This window comes from Rhinolophus sinicus, linkage group LG10 (assembly GCF_036562045.2).
Source record: "Rhinolophus sinicus isolate RSC01 linkage group LG10, ASM3656204v1, whole genome shotgun sequence".
In the NCBI taxonomy this organism is placed as follows: Eukaryota; Metazoa; Chordata; class Mammalia; order Chiroptera; family Rhinolophidae; genus Rhinolophus; species Rhinolophus sinicus.
In genome coordinates this window covers 86,445,042-86,469,928 of record NC_133759.1, presented here as the reverse complement: position 1 = coordinate 86,469,928, position 24,887 = coordinate 86,445,042, and the positions used below count along the sequence as shown (strand labels likewise).

At 43.2% G+C, this 24,887-nt stretch overlaps 1 protein-coding gene across 6 annotated transcripts in view; it reads left to right on the top strand.

The window, feature by feature from the left end:
* Positions 1-16,414, top strand: part of PPP2R2B (protein phosphatase 2 regulatory subunit Bbeta) — a 391,849-nt gene extending 375,435 nt beyond the window's left edge. For all 6 annotated transcript variants that reach the window (XM_074313727.1, XM_019739121.2, XM_019739122.2 and 3 more), the window contains 3 exons: positions 2,665-2,834; positions 10,182-10,273; positions 12,871-16,414. In XM_074313727.1, coding sequence (XP_074169828.1) covers positions 2,665-2,834; positions 10,182-10,273; positions 12,871-13,150 — 542 coding nt within the window. In that variant the 3' untranslated portion in view covers positions 13,151-16,414. The remainder of the gene's footprint in view (positions 1-2,664; positions 2,835-10,181; positions 10,274-12,870) is intronic.
* The last annotated feature ends 8,473 nt before the right edge of the window (positions 16,415-24,887 follow it).

The window sequence follows — 24,887 nt, the reverse complement described above, 5'->3', positions numbered from 1 at the left end:
CCTCAGTCTAGCTGTGCATCCTTGGACAGGTTACAAAACCTCTCTGTACCTTAGTTTTCCACATCTATAAAATAAGGGATCTTTGTTCCTACTTCATAGTATTGTCATAAGGGTTAAATGAGCTAAAACATGTAATGTACAGGGGGCCTAGAATATAATAAGCTTCCCATTGACAGTAATTATTAACACTATTTAATGTTGCTGAATGAATGAAAAGAATTCATGAAGTTGATATTAAGACTTGGATGGATAGGAACTGCAAAGTGCTGTTCTGGTACATTATTTATATTCTATCCTCTGTGTTCTACATAAGTAATTAGTGGCGGGCTGATTAAAGAATTGTTTTCTGTTTCACCTTCAGCTTTGGGGGCGTGTCATTTTGAGGCTTTATAACCGTGCTACACTGGCCCCCAATATGCCAAGTGATTCTTTGTAAACAGTCTTTACGTGATTTAAATAGCCCACAGGTTCTGTGGTCCTTGGTCTCAAAATTCTCAAGTCCTAATGAATGAAATATGATCGGCCAATACAGCAGCAGCGCATGCTAATGATGATAAAAATAGCAACTAATATTTATTAAGAACCTACCATGTCCCAGGAAGCTGGGAAAACTAAGTCTCGAGTAGTAAAGAAAATATCAACCGCTGGTAAGTGGCAGAGGCAGGAATTGACCCACTCGAGAACACACTTTGCTGAGTCCTTCCCACTTGCTATCCCTGCAGGTGACCAGACCCCCCTCCTCTCTATTAAGATGTTTTGCATGGGGTCTGCTTGGTGTCTCTAAGTCCCCAGTCCTCATGAGATTGCCTTAAATCGAAACTAATGTGAAAATGTATTTCTGCACTGTGAGGGTACCAGTCAGAATCCAGGGGCCATCGTTTGCGCTTGATGAACTACAAGAGATAAGAGCCTGTTCTGAGACATTAGAGCAGAGACTGGAGTGAGCTCATGGGTTTCTGTTGCAGTGGGGTTTTTTAAATTCTCAAGTTCAATTCTGATTGATCAGGTGTTTTTTGTTGTTGTTCCCTGAAATGTTCTGTGAAAAGAAGTATTTTGGTTTGGCTGGTGGGTTAAGTCAGCAAGGTTTGATAGAGAGCTCATTATATTCTTAGGTTTTCCACATGGAATTTGATACTGACGGTGAGAGCGCATTGAGCAGGCAGGAAGGTGGAAGCCTCAGAGGACGAGTTGAGTCAGGAAATTGCAGGCCAGTGTTTGGTTCAGCTTAAAATGGTGATACACACACTAAGTGGAGCCATGCGCAATTGCCATTGTTGTAGGTCAAAAAAATAATTAAATACACATAGCTCGACAATCATACACGCTAAACACCCAAAGACAAAGAATTCAATAATTTTTCTGGCTTTGGTTCCAATCAGGCAACAAATATTTATTGAGCATTTGTGTGCAAGACTCTCAGTACAAAGAAAAACCAAAATTCTGTCCTGAAGAAGCTCACATCCTCGTTAAGACAAACCCATGGATTATTAAATGACATTTTCATTATGAGAATTACCTGAGCACATGCTAAATAAATGAGCCAGACCAGGTATGATGGGGCTTCAAAGAAAAGATCATTTGGGGCTAAAATAGGATGTAAAAGATGAGGCATTTAGAAGGAATGATCAGGCAGAGCATAGAAATGGGAAATGTCAAGATTATGTTCTATACATCCATCCAATTTTTGTACCAGAGAAGTTCAAAATCAAGACAGAAAGATGAGGCAAGGCAACTTATGACAGGCTTTGCTATCAAACTGAGGAGCTGTGTCTTTCATTCCTGTAAGTGGAAATTAGTGATTGAGATGATAAAGTGCCTGGGTATCAGAGCAAATGGACAATATACACAAGAGACATTGTAGCCACAGTTTACTGCTGAGACAGAGGCACAGAAAAGTTAAGTACACCATGACCCAAGAGATATGAAAACATGTCCACACAAAAACTTAGAATGAATATTCATAGCGACATTATTCATAATAGACAAAAAGTAGAAACAACCCAAATGTCTATAAACTGATAAATTGGTCAAGAGAATGTGGTGTATTCATTCAATGGAATATTATGCAGCCATTAAAAGGAATGAAGTACTGATGCATGCTACAATATGGATAAGTCAGACATAAAAGACCATACTATTGTACGAGTCTATTTGTGTGAAATTTCCAGAATAGGCAATTTCATAGAACCAGAAAATAGATTAGTGGTGATGGTTGCACGACTATGTGATTATACTAAAAACCAATGAGCTATAATCTTTACATGAGTAAATCTTATGGTATGTAAATTATATCTCAATAAAGCTATAAAAATTGTGTTAAGCATCTAAGATGACTCCAGGTTTTGGTATGTGCAGTGACACCCAGAGAAGAGGGGACATGTGAAATGGAGTTGGATACATAAACCTGGAGCTTAGAAATGGTCAGTGCCAGATAAATGGATGGGACAGGTCCCATGCCAGTTCTGCCATGAGAAAGACAATACAGAAACCAATGACAGGTCTTTCTTCTGCCAGGGAGGTGAAGGTTCTCTGTCATAACTTGCTTACATTCTGCAGACACTAGCCCTAGTCCAAGTTAGACGGTGGGTTTTCTAGCTGGCCTCAAAACATGTTTAAAATCCATTGACAGGGACATGCTCAATTCATCTTGTTTTTGTTCTGCAGTTTTTGAAGAGCCGGAAGATCCGAGCAACAGGTCGTTTTTCTCTGAAATTATCTCTTCAATTTCGGATGTGAAGTTCAGCCACAGTGGGAGATATATCATGACCAGGGACTATCTGACCGTAAAAGTCTGGGATCTCAACATGGAAAACCGCCCCATCGAGACTTACCAGGTACAGACCACCACCCACCCATAGGTGTAATGAACAGTTCCTTTGTGGGCTTCCAAGTCAGCCTCTGCCTGCAAGGGCCCATTACAACGCAGACAAATGCAAATGCCACAGCCTTTAAGCGCCATAGGATTTAAGATGAGGGTACATCTGGAGGGGCTGGAACTCAATTTAATCCTTATCTACTGAGTACTTAATGTGCTGTGGATCCCACAGATACAGAAGTGAACAAGACAGACATGGTCCTGCTTGGCTGGAGCTGACTGTCTGGTAGAGAAGTGAGATGATGAACAGGAAATTGCGCATACAAGGGAGGATACTCAGTGCCATGGAAGCACATGCAGGGAGGCAGCCTGGTGAGCAAGGCTTTCCTGAAGAAGTGATGCTTACGCTGAGTCTTGACTGCCATGAACTAGCCAGAAAAATTAAACTCTTAGAATAGTATGTTGAAAGGTCTGGAGTCAAGAGAAATGTGGTGTGTTCAGAAAGGCGCCCCTTCCACCTGGAATGTGGAACACAGGGCCAGAAAGAGGAGACTAGACATGTAGACCCCAGTTAAATAGCTTAGGTTATTTTGTCTTTAGGCTGGGTCCCATAGGGAGCCATTCAAGTTTTACACAGGAAATGACAGGATGAATTTTTTGTTTTTACCCTGTGTTTCACTGCAATTTGCCAAACAGATTCAAGGAATTTAGGTAGGAGGAGATGGTGGTGTGCAGGTGGAGGGAAGATGGAGAGTCTGTGAGGTTTGCTAACTGATGGAGTGTGGACAAAAGAGGAATGAAGAAGACTGTCGAGGTTTGGGGCTGGAGAATTGGCTAGCGGGCTGCTAGACTGACTGACAAGGGACAAAGAAGAAGGCATTGTTTAGGATTTCTTTTTTTTGAAAGAGGAAGGCTTTGAGATAGAAAGGATTTGAAGAAGCTAATTCCAGGCAAGAGTACGATGGAAGCAAAGACCCAGATTCAGGGATAAACTAGTCTTGGGTTAGATAAAAAGAAGGGAAATTTTAGACAGAGGAATTTGACTTACATATTTCTTCGTGAGATACAATTCACATACCATCCTGTTTACCCTTCCAAAGTGTACAATTGAGTGGGTTTTAATCTATTCCCAAATTGTGGAATATCACTACTATCCATTCCAGAACATTTTTATCAATGACTAACATTTTTAAATGGACATTCTGGTTATGCTGGGAGGGAGACAGGGAGAATAGTTACGAAGTTACTGCTTTAGCAACGGAGGTGACCAGATTCTTGATATATTTTCAAGGTAAAACCAACAGGATTTGATGACTAAGTTGATGTGAGATATAAGAGGAAAAGATGCACCCAGGATCACACCAAGATTTTTATCCTGAGCAATTAGAAAAGTGGAGTTGCCATTTTATTTACATGAGAAAATCGAGAGTTTAGTTTTGGACACGTTGAGCCAATTAAACATCCAGAAATGATAAATAGCTCAATGGAGTCTGGATATATCTAGCCGAGAGATATAAATGTGATACTCTTGAGTGTATAGAGGATATTTAAAACTCTAGGACTAGACAAGGTCACCTAGGAAATGCGTATAATTAGGAAAAAGAAGAGGTCAAGACCTGGGGCCCCAGTGTTTACAGGTTGGGAAGAGGAAGTGAATTTGGCAAGTGGTTGGGAAGAAGTGCATTCAGGTAGGAGTGAAACAGAGGAATATCCCAGAAGCCAAGTGAAGAAATTGTTCCAAGGAAAGGGGAGTCATCAACAGCCAAGTGCTGTTGCTGAATCAAGTAAGAAAGACCAGAGAATTGACCACTGGATTTAGTAATGTTGAGATTCTTGGTAAGAAAAAGGCACAGGAGACGTGAATGAATGTCTGATTGGAGTGGGTCCTAGACAGATTGTGAATAGAGGATGTCAACACAGTGAGGACAGAATGATGTCAAGAAATTTTATTCTGAAGGGGAACAGAAAAAGGAATAAGCCAGTGGAGAGGCCGACAGCAAAGGAGCAAAGTCCTTGAGCAAATCCATTGTAGAACTGACGGAAGATAGACAATTCATTCATCAAAAAATGAAGAGTATATAGCTAGTAAGATGCATGTAAATTATGTGATGGGAACAGTTTCTCCTTGTGTATGTAAAATACTCATTAAGAGAGTTTATATTATTGATTTAAAGTGCAGCTGTTTCTTCCCAGCCATATTTACCTGTTTGGTACAGGTAAGGAAGGGCAGAAAATTAAATTTAATCAGTGATGGGGTTCTGCCAAGTACAATGGAGAGAAAGCCAAGTTTGTTAAAGGTATATAATAAGGGAGTGATTGATTGTAATGATGGACCACTGAATCTAAGGTAAGGAAGGAGGGAAATAATGGACAGAGGAAAATAGATCGATGGATTTCAAAAATTGTAAAATCAAGTGGTAGCAATAAAGCAATACTTGTTGGAGGCATACAGTCATAGGAATGACCACGGAAAGCAAAGGACAAAACTCATTGAAAATGATGAGGCTAGGTAACTGAGATAGCAGAGTATTTGAATCACTAAAGAACGATGGCAGGAATAGTGATGGAAGAGAGATCGAGGTGCTAGAATTGCTTCAAAGAATGAGGCAGAGGGACTCAGAGAACTTCTGGTGACCATAAGAAGGATGGGTAGCAGGAAGTTGAGTTTGTTAGCATGACTTCAAAGGAGCTGAGGACTAAAGGCAGGAACAATTGTCTGGAGCCGAAGTCCAGCTGTGTCAGGAGAAGCAGATCTTTAAGTCAGAAGAAAAAGGAGAAGGAAAAGTTCAGAGAGGAGGTTGAGGACACCCAGGACTTGGAGGGCTGACTGAGTTCCAGAGCACGCTGTAGGAAGGTCTGGGGACCAGAATTCAAGACCACAGATGTAGTTGAGATAGTTTGGTTACCCCTGTGGTTCAAAGAGCATCCAATGTGTATCGGGGATTTTATTGTCCGCCAAATTGGACCTGGACTTCAGGGCTCAGCTCTATAGCACCTACCCTCAAGCTCTCAGTCACTGTCTTTCCTCTTCAGCTGAGGGCTAGAGCCAACACGAGTCCTTTTCCAGCTGCACAGAGAAACCATCTAGTGTTACAGAATCTTCGTACAAAAAGAGAGAAGGCAATGGAAACTAGCACAGCGTGAGTCTGGATACTGTTGACAGGTGTGACCTACTGGAGAGCCTTGATCAGAGAAAAGTAGATGCAGGCTGCATAGTCCTGAGAGCAATTAGTACTTTTGTTTTAGGGAAAGGCTTTTAGAACGAAGCTATTCTTAGAACACAGCTAGCAGTGACATGGAAGAGTCAGCATTTTAAGATCGTGGTTCTCAAACCACGTTTAGCTAGCAGATTTGCAAATTTACTTTCTAGAACACTAAGAAATAGGTATCATAGCACATGTATTGAAATATCACAAAATTTTAGTTTAAATGGCTTATTTCAAAGCAATTTAAATTTATATACTGTCTCAAAGATGACAGACTCTAATTGAAGGTCTAGAACACTATTGAAAAAGATTGTGAGACCTGGTCCAATGGAAAACATGGGTAACGCTCCTGCTATGTATTTTCATACATCAGTTGAGCTCAGCATATTTCCATGAATAAGAAGCTGTAGACTTAAGTATGATTAGCTATTTTCAAGTTTTTCCTATAGAGCAGGGGCTGGCAAACTGATTTGTGGGCCAAACCCAATCATTTTGCGTAGTCTGTGGTTGCTATCATGCTACAATGCAAAGTAGTGTATGTGACAGAGGCCAGATAGCCTCCAAAGCCGAAAATATTTACTGTCTGACCCTTTGCAGGAAAAGTTTGCTGACCCCTGAAATAGAACAAACCAATAGAGTTGATACTTGCTAGGCCTCAATAGAGTTGTTGAGCAGCCCATTCACTGCACAACATCAGGCTTCCACAACTACCTGTGAACCACTGTGTTGGGAGACTCAGCTTAGTGGCAAGAAGGCCAAACACAAACTATTTGGAACATCGAGAGAGAGTTCTCTTTTGTTTTTTTCTCTGGTTGTTTCTCATTTCTCGCCACTGAAGGAGAAAGGTCCATCTTGTTTGCCTGAGATTATTTTTTAACAGAACGTAAATGTAACATACCTTCATAGTAGATGTTCTTTTCCTTCAGATGCCTTCAGTTGATGGCAGGCAGGAGCTTCCCAGAACTTAGAGCCGGGGAGGAGAAAATTATGGTTCAGACAAGGTTTCCCCCTGAATCCTTCCTGACTTTTGTCCTTCAGGAATTAGTAATATTTATGGTCACAGGAATGTGAAAGACAGCATGGGGAATACAGTCAACATTGTAATAACCAAGTACAGTGTGAGATGGGTGCTTGAGTTATTGGGGTGATCTCTTCATAAGGTATGTGTCTAATGACGGTTGTACGCCTGAAACTAAATATAATGTATGTCAACTGCAATTGAAAAATAAATTTTACAAAAGATGTACGGCATTCTTGGTGACGTGGTTCCTGCTAGTGGGCCCACACTTCCAAATCACACACATTTTGACACTTTATTACTCACCTGTGGTGTTTCTACACACAAAATGCCAAAGGTGAATGGCGAGTTTCACAAAGAAGAGGGCAGCTCAAGCCAGACCAGAAAGGCACAACACTGCCCTATTTCTAAACCTCACTGCTCTGTCTCCTGTCTGTCAAAATCCTCATTATTTGAAAGACAATATTTGGTACTTTTCCTACCAAAAAAAAATTGGGTGCTTATAGTGAAGTAAAATAATATTCTATCGCCTTCTTATAACTTTACAATTTCACCACTGTAAGACTGAGAAGTATTGCATTATACAAACTTGCTTCTCCAGGTGTTTCCAAAATTGGTGTCTCCCTTCTCAGCACTCACAGCTGGGCCTCACCTTATAAGTGCTCCATACCAGATAAGAGGGAAAAAGTAGGGGGCGATAGAGCTGAAAATAAAAAATCTATTTGGCTCATGTTTTCCCTCCAAAAAGTAGGAGAGGTGGAGCACTAGGATAACAGCTTTGCTTTCACTGCCCACTGGATCCAGTCCCAGCTTGGCAGCCTTTCCCTCCAGAAGCCCAACTCCTCTCCCTCTAGAACACACAGCCCAGAAGCAAGGCAATGATACAGGCAAGAATCAGGCTTGCTTTCCAGAAACAACACCAATTCTTGAGGTCAAGATCTTCCAGCCATCGGAAGAAAGGTTCAACCCCCCAGTCGATGCTCTTAATGTCACCATCACCTTTTTCTGAGGAAAACAGTCTGTGCTACTTTGGGGGAGGGAAAATAGTAGTCAAGACCAGGGGTAAGCAAAACTATACCCCAGAGCCCAATCCTGTGTGCCACCTGTTACACAGTTTTACTGGAACACAGCCCCTGCTCCTTTGTTTATGTATTGTCTATGGCTACTTCTGCATTATAAGGGTGGAACTGAGTAGTTTCGACGGAGGCCATGGGGCCCACAAAGCATAAGTATTTACTCTCTGGCCCTTGGTAGAAAAAGTTTGCCAACCCCTGGTCAAGACCCAGAATCAGCCCTCAGACGCTCACCTGCTTTTATCCTCAAAGATTCTTAACGATCATTTAAGATTTTCATCCCTACAAACAGAACTGGCCTTATAGACCTGAGTCACATCTGACAGGCCCAGAAGGTGGCAGGAGAGGATGGGAAGGAGAATGAGTTAGTTTACAGCAGAGATACCACGCGCAGCACACAGGCCTCACCTGGCATCCCCTTTCCCCATCTTAACAGGCCAAAAGCCCTGCCACCAACAGATTCCCTTGTCCCCATAGCACTGAGGCAGATACCCTGCAAGGCCCAGACCTTTTGGGGAACAAGACAGTAAAGGTGGAGGAAATTAATTTGCAGAATTAGAAATGTTTACACTGTCCAATAACTCAGAGACCTTTTAAATACCCAGAACATGGGGTGAATCTTACCTCATTCTTCTGCCCAGTACGAAGCACACAGTTGAGCTCTGCATTCAGCAGAACTCTGGAGCCAAGGGAGGAGAAAATGAACCATCACTCGTAATCTAAGCAAAGGGAAACCATGCTTTTCATAACATCCCTCTGCCTTCACCCAATGCTGTCTCCCTCTTGGCCTGACCTCACTTCCTTATTGCAGCTCCTGTGGAGGACAGACCCATATAAGGTGAGGCGAATGAGACAGAGCAAGTGGGGGAGGTAGATTGCTGCAGTAATCAAGAGTGTGCACTTCGGAACCTGACTACTGGGGTTCAGTCCTCCTTCTGTCATTTCCGTTCTTGTGTGATCTTGGACAAGTTGTGTTATACCCTGTATTTCATGCTCCATTAAAGTGAAGAGAATAATGGTACCTCCATCATACGATGATTTTAGAGATGAAATGAGATTTTATGGATAAAGCGCCTGGCTAACAACAATCTGGCACACTGTATTAATATATGCCTACTATTATGAATACTCCCTACTAGTGGGTTCAGGAAGGATTGCCCTCAGAGAAAAATGGAACCCAGGTTACTACCTTTTAAGTTTTATTCATCTGCCTATTTGGCATAAGCACATACGATGGAGCAAACACCTTCACACACATCATGTATTTAATCCCAACCCCAATCCAGAGTCTACTCGACAGTTTCCCTTGCATAGACATCGCCAAATTCTGGTACCCAAAATGAACATGGCAGCTCCATCCTTCCACTTGCTGCAGAAACAGATCCACGAGCCATCGTTGATCCTGTTTTTCATTCCATGCTTCACAGTTGACCCACCCACCACTCCCATCATTTCTCCCTCCAAACATGTCAAGAATCTGACCACTTCCCACCACGGCTCTTGCCCTGATCCAAGCCATCCCCTATCACCCAGGTTATTACTGGTCTCCCTGCCTTTGTCCTTGCACTCTCACGTTTCACAACACAGCAGGCTATGCTTTGTGTAAAGTCCCTTCGCTTTCCTCAGAACAAAGGGCCTATGAGAACTGGTCATCTGCCCCCACACTGGGATGAAAACACGCCAAGAGTATTTTGTTCACTCCTTTATCCCAGGCACATAGCAGGCATTCAATAAATATTGGTTGAATGAGTGGTGTCCTCTAACGCCTGTGAACAGATCAGCTTAGAAAATGGGGCTCTGCCACTCAGTGGGCCCTGCTCTGTGCCACCGTACACACCTAAGCAAGCGTGTGTAATCCATGCTAACCATGTAAGCAGCTCACCAACCCATCCCAATGCCCCACAGCTGGGAAGGGCTGAGCCTGGAGTCAGACCCCAGGGTCATGTGAGTCAAGACACATTTACACGGAAAGAATTGACAGCTCACATCAAAAGAGGAGGTATTCAGAGAAATAATCTTTTTTTTTTTAAATAATAACTGACCTTGTTGATGTGTTTCCCACCCCCCAGGTTCATGACTACCTCCGTAGCAAGTTGTGCTCCCTCTACGAAAACGACTGCATTTTTGATAAATTTGAGTGTGTGTGGAATGGGTCAGACAGGTAAGAAAGGCTCTGTGGCTGGGGAACCTTCCAATGGCGGGCCTTGTGGCAGAGGTCCTGGGCAGTGTGTCCTAAGCAGAGAGCAGCCAAAGGGAGGTCAAAATGAGTAGCTGTAGGGCTACTCTTGAACCCTCTTTAGGACTGGCAGAGGTGACCATTTAATATTAACGAGAAAAGGCCTATCTTTTCCACACAAGACACCCCCAGAGCGAGGCCAACATGCCTCAAATGAAGTTCACTAATAATCCACCAGCAAATTCCAGCATGAATAAATAGTTCAGATTGCTGCCAAGTGCACTTTCTAGATCAAAAATGATCTCTTGAAGCTGCTCGCCTAGACCTGGCCAAAGGCCCTGGTGGTTCATTAGCTGAATTCTTGTCGGCCTCATTTGTCACATTCCCTCAGAGTGATTTATTACTGTTTTAAGGCCTTTGATTTCAACAATACTTCATATTACCTCCCAATAGTTCATTTTTAGCCTGACAAATACAGATGATTGTGACTTCCAGGAGAACTAGCGCAGGCTACCAGGGGCCGTTCCCTGATGAAGGCGGCGCCGTAAACCACTGTGCCTGAGCGCACTGAGATTCTACCATGGCAAAGCACTCAAGATGCGCACTTTTAGTGAGCTCGAGCCCTCCCTCACCCTCGTTTGGCTTTCTTCACGAATGAACCAAAATGAGCCCTCCACTTAGTAGGCCTGGAAGGAAGGCCTGCTGTGGTGACAAGGCAGAGGATCCAGGTCACGCCATCCAGTTGGTATAGGGCAGAGGGGACAAGGCATCTGTGATGTATAAACAATAGCTCCCAAGGGTACTGAGGTTAGCCCCAGCCCTGTTCTTGTATTTGTATGTATATAATTTATTAATTTATTCATTGCTTATTGTAAGTAATACGTATTCTTTATTATTACTTATATCTTTGTTGTTGTTATTGCTCCAACCTCCCTTCTGTCTTAGCCTAGAGCTACACTTCGTAAGCACATACTATGGAGCAGACACCCTCACACACATCATGTATTTAATCCCGACCCCAATCCAGCCAGGTTTCCACCATCCCCATTTTACAGCTGATGAAACTAAAGCTCACTCAGAACCTGCCCAAGCTCATACACGAGTCAGTAGGAAAGACAAGACTCAGAAGTTTTGAGTTTGAATTCTAAGATCAACATTCTTTTCATAACATTACAATGGGAAATGTTATTCGCGGTTTAGATAAGGTTGAGGCTTCCCCCCCACCCCACCCCCCAAAAGAAAGACTTTCTCTTACTGTTTAAAAAGAAACTGGGCCACGGTGAGGGAAGCAGACCTCTGGCCTGGGAAGCAGTGAGTCCGAGTGGCCGAATGCTTATGCCCTGGAGTCAGGCAGATGTGGGTCGGAGGCCAGACTTGGCCACTTACCAGCAGTGTGACAACACCCTTACCAGCACAAGTGACTCACTTCTCCTCGTATGTAAACCTCTTACATGGAGTAATGGAGGCTGAAACAAGATGGCAAGGGTAAAGCTCTCAGCGCCCTGCCTGACAGGGAAATAACAGCTCACTCTGCTACACAAACACATTTTACAGCATCTGCTTCTTGGGCCAGAGCACCCGAATCTCACCCCTGATAAATGTGCCTGGCACAGCTGACAAAGGACCCCAAAACTTACCCCTGGCTGTGGCCCAATCTGGCCAGTTCCCTTCACCTCTCTACACACCCAGGTCACAGAAAACAGATGAGACGCTGCTCAGCCATCCTCACCTGCCCAGTCAGCTTCAGCAGCCTCTCGGGGCAGCCACTGTGGAATGTTACACAAGGAGCGCTATCTCTCCCTGAGCCTGTCACCATTAAAGATTCAGTCCCTTGCTTCTGGAAGGCTTCTGGCATTTACTGCTCTCCTGATCAATTGTAGATATGCCTTTAGAATAGGTAACTCTTGTAAAACTCAGAAACCACCTGTCAATCCACTATAAAATCTTATTTTTCCCATCCTAAATCCTTTTAAAACTTGAATTCGTTTACTTTCTTGTCAAGTGAGGCCACGGTGACATCCATTTTTTAGATACGTTTTCTGAAAAGGGCGAATTTAGAGCTCGTGCTCAGTGGGCGGGGGAGATGACATGCCTGGGTCAACGAGCTTTACTATTGAGCATTTCTCCCACCTCGCTGGCCATCGCCTTAGCGGTCAGGCTGCAGGGGTGCCTTGTACATGTGCACAAGGATTCGTTGTTTTCAAAGTGTTCCCACTTTCCTAACCTCACTTCAGCCTCACAGAGCTGATGGGACGTAGGTAGGGCTGGGATCATTAAAACCACGCATTTACTAAGCCAAAGAACCGAAAGGAATCTATCGAACAGAAGGAATTAACCAGGAGGTTTATCAGGAACCTTGTTTCCAAGTCCAACCCAAGAGCCTCCTGCTCTTAGTGATGCCAAAGGAAGTCAATAGTCATATTATAGAACCTGTTTGGGGTTTTGTTTGTTTTCAACAAAACGTCTGGTGCCATAAGCTGGCCACTGCGTGGTGTCGTTTGCTCGGGAAAGACACAGTAGTGCTGTGTTACTGCCTCTCTCCATAGCATTCGGTGACTCCCTGCTTCCTCTCTACTTTGCAGTGTCATCATGACCGGCTCCTACAACAACTTCTTCAGGATGTTCGACCGAAACACCAAGCGTGATGTTACCCTGGAGGCCTCAAGGGAAAACAGCAAACCCCGGGCGATCCTAAAACCACGGAAAGTGTGCGTGGGGGGCAAGCGGAGAAAAGACGAGATCAGTGTGGACAGCCTGGACTTTAGCAAAAAGATCTTGCACACGGCTTGGCATCCTTCAGAAAATATCATAGCAGTGGCGGCTACAAATAACCTATATATATTCCAGGACAAGGTTAACTAGGAGGACCCGTTATTATTCCTTAATCATCTCACATATTGAATACTAGTCAAACATGTTTTTAAATGTTTCTTTGGGTCTTTATTTGATGCATTGACTTTAATTTCCCTACGCAGAAAACAATTGGGATGACATTAAAAGGAGTCCAACTTTCCCAAACCCCCCGTTCTAAGAAACTTTTGTTCAACCCAGTAAGTCCCGGGACAATTCTGTTTAGAATTGAGAGCTGCCAGCTAACCGTAATTCTTCCATAGTTGACCTGAATTTCTGATGCTTTTATTGCCCAGTTTTCTCTGGTGGGTCCCGTGTTTTGTTTCTAGGTGTCTGCTGAGATAAAATGAGGTTGTCTGTAGTATTTAAAGCAAAAAGATGTGGTTTTTTTTTTTTTTAATTAAGCAATTCCATTTGATTGAAAAATTCCACACAAAAAATAAACACCGTCTACTCAGAGAAATTCTCCTCGTTTTGTGAAAAATCAGAATTCGTCAGCATCTCCTGCCCCTACAGCACTTTTTTTTCCCCTATTTTCTTTTTAACGATTTCATTTGAGCCAGAGATTTATGTCACAAGGCTATGAAGAGGACGCAGAATGAGAAGGGAAGGGCCACATCAACACTGCTATACTCTTTTTTTTGTAAGCGCCATAGAAACAGCCTGAGAATTTGGCTGTTTTGAATGCTTTGGGGGACAGAGAGAGACCATTTTCTACACAGTGCTTCTCAGAGTTAGGTTGGCAAGGCCATGTGGGGCCAGATTCTCTCTGCTGCCTTGTTACTCTTGCTTTTTGTAATTTTAAATGGCTCCCTATAATCCTCTACTGACATGTACACTGGCTTTTTGTTTTCAACTTTTCCAGCTTATTTATTCTATTGATTTCTAAAGGCCGAGTCCTGGTTGTTTATTATCAATTGGCGTTCTAAAGGAAGCAGTAAGTTGGAGGCAGTGGCACTGCCCATGGCTGCCTGAGAATGGCTGGCCCAGTCTTTTTGGGTATGTCTCCTCAGCAGCCCCCTCCCCAGTTCCTGGTTTGGTAACCAAAAGTAACGATCCATCAGTCTCCACTATAGAACAAACATGGCCAATAAAAATGCTGATTTGTAAAGTCTAATCAAGTACTTGTAACCCCTCACCCCCAAGCTCACCATCTGGAAAAACAGACCAGAGGGCTCGCTTCCTGCAAAAATGGAATATGGGGGAATCAAGAAGCTTTGACACTGGAGTGAAGTCTACTTGAACCTGTGGAGGCTGTTCATCCTTCCCCCAAGTTGAGGATTCAGATTTAAAACTTCCAGAAGGTTCTATGTGGCACACTGAAAGGCTTATAAATTTAAAGAGGGGACTTAGGGATGATATAGGAGGTACCCAGAAACCTGGGTCTGGGCTCAGTGTCACTGTACCTGTCATGGTGACTCATTTCCCTTAACTTCTATTTAGTGGGTAGGAAGTGACTTGAGATGAGAATTTTTCTTTTAAAAAGAAATTTTCTTTCAGTTTGTATATTTATGAGATGTCCCAGCTTTCAAGTATAATTTGTTTTAGAGGAGAAAAGAACAGTGAAAGAACTATATTTCAATGCTAAGCTACTATCCATTTAACAATAGCTTTTTGGCAAGGAAATGACTATCTACTTAAGTGAATACAATTTTGTAAGATGCAGCCCAATTTCAGAAACATTAAAGTATGAAAAAGTACATCTCAAAATGGAGCGAGCCTGCCATTGAAGACATGACTTTCTCCTCCGTGTTCTTCATCGTCCCTGCAATGAAAGCCTCTATTCGGGCATGGCACCTAAGTAGCCCAGGAGGAAACTCTGGGCAGGATCCTGGCCTAACTGGGGCAATGTTCTTGGAGGAAACCTCAGAGTGTCAGAAACGTCCCCGACTCACAAAGTCCTGTGATATCAGGATACATAGAAAGACCAGTGGGTTACTGTCCTGAGTTTATTGTCAACTTCCTCAGCGGCCTTTGCTCGGCTTCTCTGACTCTCAGCTCCTGCTCGTACCAGATGAGGATTGGGACAGATCATGGATTTTCAGACTTGAGCGTCAACCCACCTCTGTACTATTACTTATTTAACATTTATTGAAGTCACCTCTCTTGAAATCAAGACTTAGCCTCCTCCAAAGAAATAATATTCATGAAGTGTCAGTTTCAACGTGCCAGTTATGTTTCAACATTAAAATAACCACATAACCATTAATATAACAAACGTGTATCCATACGCCACCTACAATCATTTTGTGAACCCCAGCAGCATGCTTATCAAACTTTGGGACCCCGCACAATTGATAGCACAGAACATTTATGCCTTTGGAGGCATCAGAGAGTCTCAACGGACAATGGTTCTTCACATACTGGAGTCAAGAGTGCTCCCCAAAAGACATGCATGAACAGTTTTGGTCACAGATTTACGGGCTTCACAGCCTCCCTGCAGTCTGTGGACACCAAAAAAGAGCCCTGTACTAGTCCACCACCCTGAGCACATATGTGCAGTCTGAGATCCAGAGGGGCAGGAATTTTCCCAAGACCTCGAAACAGCCATTCTCTCCTCTATGCCAAACAAAGAATGCAGAGGAACAAACATCCAGGCTGCTAGACAGGAACACGAGGGGAAGGCCCTAGAGATCAGGCCTCAGGCAGCAATAAGCATCACCTTGCCACAGCAGTAACCACCGCCATGCTTCACTAATAACCACCGCCATGCTTCACCAATCCCCTGCTCTGTGCCAGGTACCGACCTAGGTATTATACAGTTGCCATCGCCTTCTGCCCAGTGCTGGTGATTTTCTTAGTTGGTAACACCTAAAAGTCCCTTCTCTAGTTGACACTAAAAGCTCCTTGAAAGCCAACTTACCAGCTTTTCAACAGTTTGGTGGGTTCTAAAAAACGTACACTAGTTTATCCTACAAGGCCTGCTGCTCGGTACCAGCCCTCAGGTTACACTGGAGGATGTCAGTTCACTGAGGGGAAATGGGAACCACAGCTTCCTGGGCTTCAATGAAAATCATCCTAAATGTAACAGTCAGTCCTTGTCATTCAAAACCAAGCAATTCACAAGCTGAACTTCAGCAGACATCCATGCTTTCTTGTCTAGAGGAGGAAGATGAGTTGGAAAAAAACAAGGAAAACACAAAGCAGCATGAAGTAGTAAGATGTACAGTGAATTGGCCAGTAGGAACCCATTTGCTTCTTAACCCCTTCACGCCTGGCTCCTGCCTTTTCTATTGTAAAAAAAAAAAAAAAAAATGCATCTTTCTTTAAACCTCTCATTTGTCTTGTAATTAATCATATCAGCATATGTGAGGCAACAAGCTTGTGTAAGGCAGAACAATTATCAGGTGGAACAAAAACGAAGCTAAAATTTTTTTAGCTCAGTGACCCGATGAAAGAAGTCATCCATCTCCATTGTTTCCTTTTGAATACTCCAGGGCCCGTTATAGTAAAAATTAGACCCTCAAATACTCAATCGCTGACAGCATGGGAGACCATCATTTTCCTCTCTTCAAACCTGCAAAGCAACTGCCTAAACTTCCCTCTTATTCCCCTCACCCACCAAGAAAGCCCTAGTAGGCCTAATAGTAAGGCTTTGGGGTGACACTATAGTCCACAGTGTGAATTAGGGAGCCCTTCCTAATTTGCCCTCTTCCATCATGGACACATGTAGACGAGTCTGGTGTGTTTTAAACAATACCCCCAAGAACACAGCAATTCCCCTGGGAAACTTGCATGGGGCTGCCTGATTCTTCGTGTACCATCTCTTCCCCCCGTACTTCTAAGTAGTCTCGGGAACCGCTTTGCATGGCAGTGACTTGCCTGGTCAATGGGAAGAATATGGAACTAGGAGATAGGAAATGTGGACCCTGCTCCTGGCTCCACTGCTACGTCCACTGAGGAATGAAGGCAAGCCCTCAGTGCCCCCATCAGTCACGTCACCTGTGAAATGATCAGAAGGCCATTTGTCCTAGCTCAAAGACTATTGTGAGGGGCACAGGAAATCCATTTACTTATAACATGCTTTGATCAGTTGGAAGCACCGTAAAATAATTACAGCAACAACACTCACTGAGGACCCACTAGTGATTTCTCGTTATCTCCTTCCCTTCACCCCATGACATCAATGCCACCAGTATTATTCCCATCTTGCAAATGAGGAAATAGTTTCAAGTTGTCAAGTGGCCAAGGGCATATAGCCAGGTTCTCCAGCTCAAGATTTCTGACTCTAAAGCCAAAGCTCTTAAAATCCTGTTTCTAATGTATAATAGTAGGTAACATTTATTGAGCATTTATTATGGGCTAGGCTTTTTTCTACAAATTTCATATGTGTTAATTCACTTATCCCCAAAACTCTAGATGCAGGTATTATTAATATTCCCATTTTACTGATAAGGAAACAGAGAAATTATATAACTTGACTAAGTTTATACAGAGCCAGACATTTTGGTCAAAATTCTCATCCTCTGTCTCCCATCTCATACATACATCAGTAACGTCCATGTATATATATGGAAGTTACTGATTAGAAAACAAGTTAAAAAACAAAACAAAACAAAACAAGTTCCAGTAATGACCCATAGGTTCATCAACATTAAATATTTGTCGAGTGCCTGGTATGTGTCAGGCAGCCAGACCCTAGGCATGGGATAGAGTTACTGAAACGTATAAGCCACTGTTCCCCACCCTCTAGGAGATGACAGCCATATAGCAGCAACATGTATGTTGTAAATACATTTACAGTACAATGAGGTGTGTACGAAGTGCAGAGACAGTACAAAGAAACAGTTAATTAATCAGGGCTGGTAAGAAAAGGGTTTCACATAATAAGTGACTTCTAAGCAGAGTGTTAAAGCAGTTCACTCAATAGACAAAGCATGATATGGTGTTTCCAGTACATAGGACGTCACAGATGAAATCTTCCTAAGGCTAGATAGGGCATAGCTGCATGAGATCAGTGTTTCTCTAATTCTGTTAGGAACACTTCTTCAGTTTACCAGAACTGGTCTGCCCTCTTTTTCTTTGATTCATCCAATAACAAATATTTATGAAGCCCCTATATCCAGGCTATATGTAAAATAGAAAAGATAAAAAGGCGCCATATTTACTGGGAATTTGTTATGTGACAGGCATTGGGCTGGGCACCTTTTTAAATCATTACAATAACCTGATGGGTAAACACATTATTCCATGTTTGTAGCTGAGAAACAGACTCAAAAGGGTTAAATGACACCATCATAGTGACACAGCCGCAAGTTTTATCTAGATCTGTCCTCTTCCAGGTCCTATACTTCTTCCATCACAGTGACTGGTAACGCAAAGCTACCTTGTCTCTTTCCACTAGTGAGAATACTCACAAAGAAACCATGTCTCCGTGACCAAATATCGCCTGACAGCTGACCAGGAATACAAATGTGGTCTGTCACCAAAGCAGAGAGTGAAGTCAAGTGGCTCACAGAGGTCTCCAACCCCTGACCCTGACCTTATTATTACTGTTTAACCGTCCCCCAATTTAGATCTTCCACGCCCCATTGGTTAAACTGCTGGTGGCAGAACAAGGTGATCTCCCGTCTCTGCCGATTTCTGGTTCGGATGCCATCAAAATAATGGTCCCTTCTGGTCAGAAACAGAGGTTTAGCAACTGCCAGTTTCCCAATTCACTCCCTCCCCCTAATTCCCTAAAAAGTCAACCTTGGTCTCTTAGGTGGACAGCTCCTCTGGAAGCACTTCCTGCTCCCCCATCACAGAACTCGGCTGCTCCCCCTCACTTTGCTGCATTTGGTTAGAGCGAGAGGACAGAGAGCATTTCTCTAGAATTCATCCTTGTGCCGAAACCCAGATACCACAGGGAAATGGGATCAGCCACAAGTGCTGGGATTCTTGCCCCAGTTTGCTCCCTCCCAGCCAGAGCAGTAAATTCCTGGGGTGGGGGAGTCAAAGAGACCCCCAAAGGGAGAGGAGAAGCCTGCCTCATTAGCAAAAGGAAGAGCAGTATTTGGGGACCCTAAACAGTGGCTCGATTGGGTGATACTCATGCATTCATTCACTCGATAAACATTTCATGTACTACCTGCCAAGCCCCGCACCAGCACCAGGGTGTTCTGAGGAAACAATAGTGACAGCCCCTGTCCTCGTAGCACTTGCACTGTCACCGGTGATACAGCCAAACTCGCAGGCAAGGATAGCAGTAAAATATTATGAGGAGGAACCCAGGGTACCTGCCTGGCTTGACATCTGAGCTCCATCACTTACAAGCTGAACGACTCTTGGCAAATTACTTTACCTCTCTGTGTCCCAATTTCCTTATTGATAAACTAAGGCTAAAAATGGCACCTATCTCATAAAATTGCTGTGAAGATTGAATGATTTAACATACACAAGGCTCTAAGAATGGTGCGCGGCCAACAGTCCACACTCAATGCATGTTTCTTGCCTTTTCTCCTAGTTCTATAAAACCGCATGGTATGTGCTATATCTGGGTCAGGGTGCCAGCACCTCATCCAGACCAGAAGCTTCCCTGAGGAGGTGATTCCTAAGGTAAAGCCTGAAAGATAAGCAGGGAGTGAGTTACCCAGAAGAAGAGAAAGGAAAAGAGTGTTCCGGGCGCCAAGACAGTATCTGAAAAGGCAAAAATCACCTGGTGTATTTAAGAAATTTACAATATTCTCATACAACTAACTAGTGAAAAACAGGAGGCAGAGCAAGAGAAATAAGGGGACTCAATGTAGAGGGACAATAATACATGATATGAGAAATATCCATGGCCTGTGTGAGGTTCACACGTCAGGCGTTCTCCAATAGCTTGGCTACGAGCCACTGAATTGAGAAATTAACAATTTCCATAACTTAGTCAATATGTATAGTCCGAGCAAAGGGGGATTATATCGATAAACTCCGTTCAAGTATCACCGCCTTGGAGAAGACTTTCCTGACCACCCAAGGCCTGAGGCATTGTTAGGTCCACATTTGTATCACCAGAACATAGAGAAGTGTTTGGCTCATGGTAGATGCTCACTAAGAGTGATTGAAGGAATGAACAGATAAATGAGGAAGCCAGGCACAGCCTCTGCCCTCAGGAAGCTTACAAGATGAGCAGTGTGCTATTGGGAGTTTGACTTATGTGGAACGTGGTATATCGTCTCACAGGACCGCTCAGAGGAGTCAAGGATTTAAAAGAAAAAAATCGAGAGCCAGTGAGCTGAGATGCGTTCAGAGCTCAGGTTGCAGCTCAGGTTGCAGTTAGTTAATAGAACACACGTGTCCCTGCCTGATGCATTACCCTCCCAGCAGTACTTACTCTTCTGGGACCCTGCAAAGCATGCAGAAAGGTTGACAGCTTACAATCAATACCATGTTCACTGATGCAAGGAGCAACATTATCACATCCACGATATTACCCCCACATCCCGGCTTCAGCACTAAATATCCCCCATAACAAGGCTAAGGAAAGTGACAAGGGCTATTATTTTCAACCCTCCTACTTGGAAGCAAGCGGTAAGGCAAACCTCTCCCTGGATGTTCTTAGGTGAAAGCAACTCATTTCCACAAAGAAATTTCTCGAAGCTGAGCACATGCCTAATACAGCAAGACAGGGACACGAGAAGATTGGCATTTTCATTTGCTGGGGTGTCCACCATATAGAAGGGGAGGCTCTGTGGGCAGCAGAGAGGTACCACAATAAATTAGAGGGGATGGTTGGTCTCCCCCACATCCAGGTTGGTGGGGAATGTATGAGGTGTGAATGCTGGATTGTATTCTACGTGCCCAAGTCACTAAAAAAAAATTTTTTAATAAAATCAAAAGAACATGACTCCAGTTTAGCTTTCTTATTTCAGCTTCTTTGTGGCATAATTCAAAGTCATATTTCATCTAAGCCAATGGTTTCCACTCTAAGTGCAGGTGTCTTATGAACAGTCAGCCTGACTTCATCAGAGCAGCAATTGTGTGTTAAACACCACCTACGGCTCAGCAAGGGGGACGAACAGGTCGCGTTACAACCAACCACAGCACAGTATTGCTGCTAAGGCCACTGTCACACGGTTCTTTAGCCTGCGATGGGACTCTACGAGGAAGAAGGCAGGGCGAGGATACCAGGGGTGTTTGCCTAATTCCATGGTGCATTTATTTAATGGCAGCCTCCATTTTTCAGCCCCTCACTTCCTCCCTGAGAAGATGAGGGATATTGCTCTTATTTGTGATAGTCTTTTTGAAAAAGGCAGGAAGGTTAATTAGTTCTATTTGTAATGCTTCTTGATGAAAGAATCAGCTACAACTCCAAGAGGGGCATATTCACTGAAGATGTGACAAATGTCCTAGAAACTCACACAGTGTCCACCATGGAACAAGAAAGCTCAGTTCAAAAGCTAACTTTTTCCAAAATACAAAAGCCATTTCAGGACTGGAATATGGCTCAAAGCAGCTCTTCACTTAGGCCAGCACAGGGACGGTTAACTAACTCCCTCAGTCTCAGATGGGGTTTCCAGAGGGGTACCAGGGAGGCTTCTGCAAAAAACGGTGATTATCGCTTTTCCCTGTTCTCCAGCATTACACACATGATGAATTCTTTTTAACATGGCATCACACACACAGAGCCTCCACACCCCACTAACAGAACCCCCTTCCTCAGAGAATCATCTCTGAATCTGTGATCCTGGAGGAACAGTGGCTGTTTCCCCACAGCTTCATGACACAACCTGGACACAAAGGTTGTAAATTTTGTTATTGTATTTTACATCAGGACCAAGGATCCGTTTACAAATTAAAACTCCACTGGCTTGGTGGATAATAAAGTTATATGACTCCACATAAGAGTGTGGAGTTCCTTTTTCACCTGCTCAGTATCTTGCTCAGTCACAATGACACTTTGGCTGGAATAACTGTCCTGGTGCTGAGCAATAATTGGACATTATTCATTGTGGAGCCATTTCCACTTACTCAAGCACTTTGAGGACCAGAGAAGTCATGCAGTCTGCCCAGGGTCACACAGAGTTACTACTCCAAGACTGAAACCAGGTCTTTTGAACTTCTAAGATCAGCCTTATTTTATTGTTTCATTTTGTTTTGTTTCTCATTTTTCCATGTGCTGAAAAACCAATAGGTCTACTCAAACCTAGGTTGAAGGTCTTGATAAGAAGTTTTCATTCCTACTCAAGGAGCAGTCAGCACTTCCGTCTGTGGTACCCAAGACAGTTCTGCTAGTGGTGCTGGGAGGACTGCCTCATGCCAACACTCACTGGCATTGGCACAGATTTGCACACATGGACCCAGTGCATTTATTCGCCGCATTAAATATCATTGACCCACTGAAGTAAATGCGACTAATTAGTTACTTTCCTACAGATCTCTTTACCAAATAATTATTCATAACTGACCATGGGCCACAAGCTACGGAGATAAACAAGGCACATCCCTGTACTTAAGGAATAGTCTCATAGGAAATGCAATTCCAACAAGTGATTTCAATATAACACGGTTAATGCAATGGCAGAGGTAGGTGGACATCAGTGTGGGTATACAGAGTTAGAGCACCTATCTACTGGAGGGCATGAAATGAGTTCAGTCTTAAAGGAGGATGGGGGCCAACTAGGTGAGCCTGAGCAGGAGCAAAGGCACACGGCAGAGAAGCCCCACCTACCTCCGGTGACTACTGTTTCCCTGAAAATAAGACCTAGCTGGACCTTCAGCTCTAATGCGTCTTTTGGGGCAAAAATTAATATAAGACCCGGTCTTATTTTACTATAGTATAAGACCTGGTCTTTATTTATTTATTTTTTTTATTGCTGTGTGTGTTACCATCATCACCATAATCATTGCCAATGGTGTCCACAGAGAAGCTCAGTCTTATATCATTTGAGCCCAAGATCCAAAATGGGCCGAAAGCCCTGAGGTCAGGCTATTCAGTTACATGAGGTAACGACTTTCCTTTTTTGTTTAAAACAGTTTGAATTGTTTTTTTTACTTATAACTGAAATTATTTCCACTGACTAAATAAATGAAATCAGGGTAGGGGTGACAATTGTCTAACACCCCATTTCTGCACCTATCACAGACATCATCAATCAAACACAGGCATTTTCTCTCACTAAGCCCAGACACTGCCCTGGATTGAATTGCGTCCCCTGCCCCCAAATTCATATGTTGAAGCTCTAACCTTCCAGTGGGATGGTATTTGGAGGTGGAGCCTTTGGGAGGTAATTAGGGTTAGCTGAGGTCAGGAGTGTGGCACAGCCTGCGTGATGGGATTAGTACCTTCATAAAAAGAGGCATCAAAGAGCTTTCCTCCTCTCTCCATCTCCACCTACACACACACCAAGGAAAGGCCATGTGAGGACACAGTGAGGAGGTTGACATCTGCAAACCAAGAAGAGAGCTCTCGCCAGACACTGACCCTGCTGGCACCTTGGTCTTGGACTTCCACTCTCCATAACTGAGAAATAAATCCCTGTAGTTTAAGCCATCTGGTCCACGGTATTTTGTTATGGCAGCCCAGGCTGTTTAAGACAAACATATTCCGCTACACCCACCCACAAACACACACACGTACACACAAATAGGACCCAAGCAGTCTCTATGAACCAATCAAAGTCAGCATGTTAAATGAAACCTCTAGCCCTGCTTTAGATCATGAATTCTAGGGGCTGGACCCTAGTAACATTAATGAGCTTCTAAGTGTATGCTTGTGACCAGAGAAAAAAATTTGCCAAAAGAGCTATAAATTTTTAGATGGGTGGTCTCCATTTCTAACTTCTCATTTATGAGTCTTTATTCCATTTCAAACCCATATACTTTAAACTACCTGCAGAAGAAATCTTCCCCATTCCTTTTTTCTTTAACAAATACCTCTTTTCTTAGAAGGTTCAATAAACGCTGTTTGCATGAGTGAAGTCAGCAAAGGCTGATAAAGAACAACTTTCTCCTCTAACCCAGGAAGTGACAAAATTAATAGATTGTAAAATGTACAGTGTCACTGATGAATGTAAGGTCTTTAATCTACAGTGGGAAAACAATGGCATAATTAACTTGATTTGTTTTACATTCATAGAAAGAGGGCCTTCTGAATTCAGAATGCAAATGAACCTGGACACTTTCTTTTATTCTTTAAAATGTAATTAGTTTATTGCTAGCAATATTCCACACTTCCCAACTTCTTAACCCACATGGTGGGAATACCATTGTACCTCCTTGAAAAATTACTCTGATGCATTCTTCTCAAATAAATGGAGATACCATCTGTTTGTTAAGAAAGGATTCCCTAATTCTACAGCTGTCTAATTCTATGAAACGTCTAGCACAATGGTTCTTCTAACTTGATCATGGGTGAGAATCACCTAAAGGGCTCATTAAAATACACAATTCTGGGCCCATCCCCAGGGGTTCTGATTAAGAAAGTCTGGGGTGGGGCCTGAGAATCTGAATATCTAACTAGTTTCCAGGTAACACTGGTGCTATTGTTTTAGGGACCACACTGTGGTTAATGGCAGAGAGGTCTTGCTCTAGCCCGGTGGTTCTCAGTCAAGTAGGAAGAAATTTATCTTCAGTAACCTCTACTTTGCCCCACTCTAATTCATTCTTTACACCATGTCTATAGTTATTTCCCTATTGCTCCCTGCTGCAAGTAAAAAAAAAAAAAAAGAAAAGAAAAACCCTGGCTCAACTGGTCTAAACAATACTGAACACTTATCATACCACATGTCATCAAAAAATCTGAGGATAAGAGAGCGCCAGAGATGTTTAATTTGTCAGCAAATGG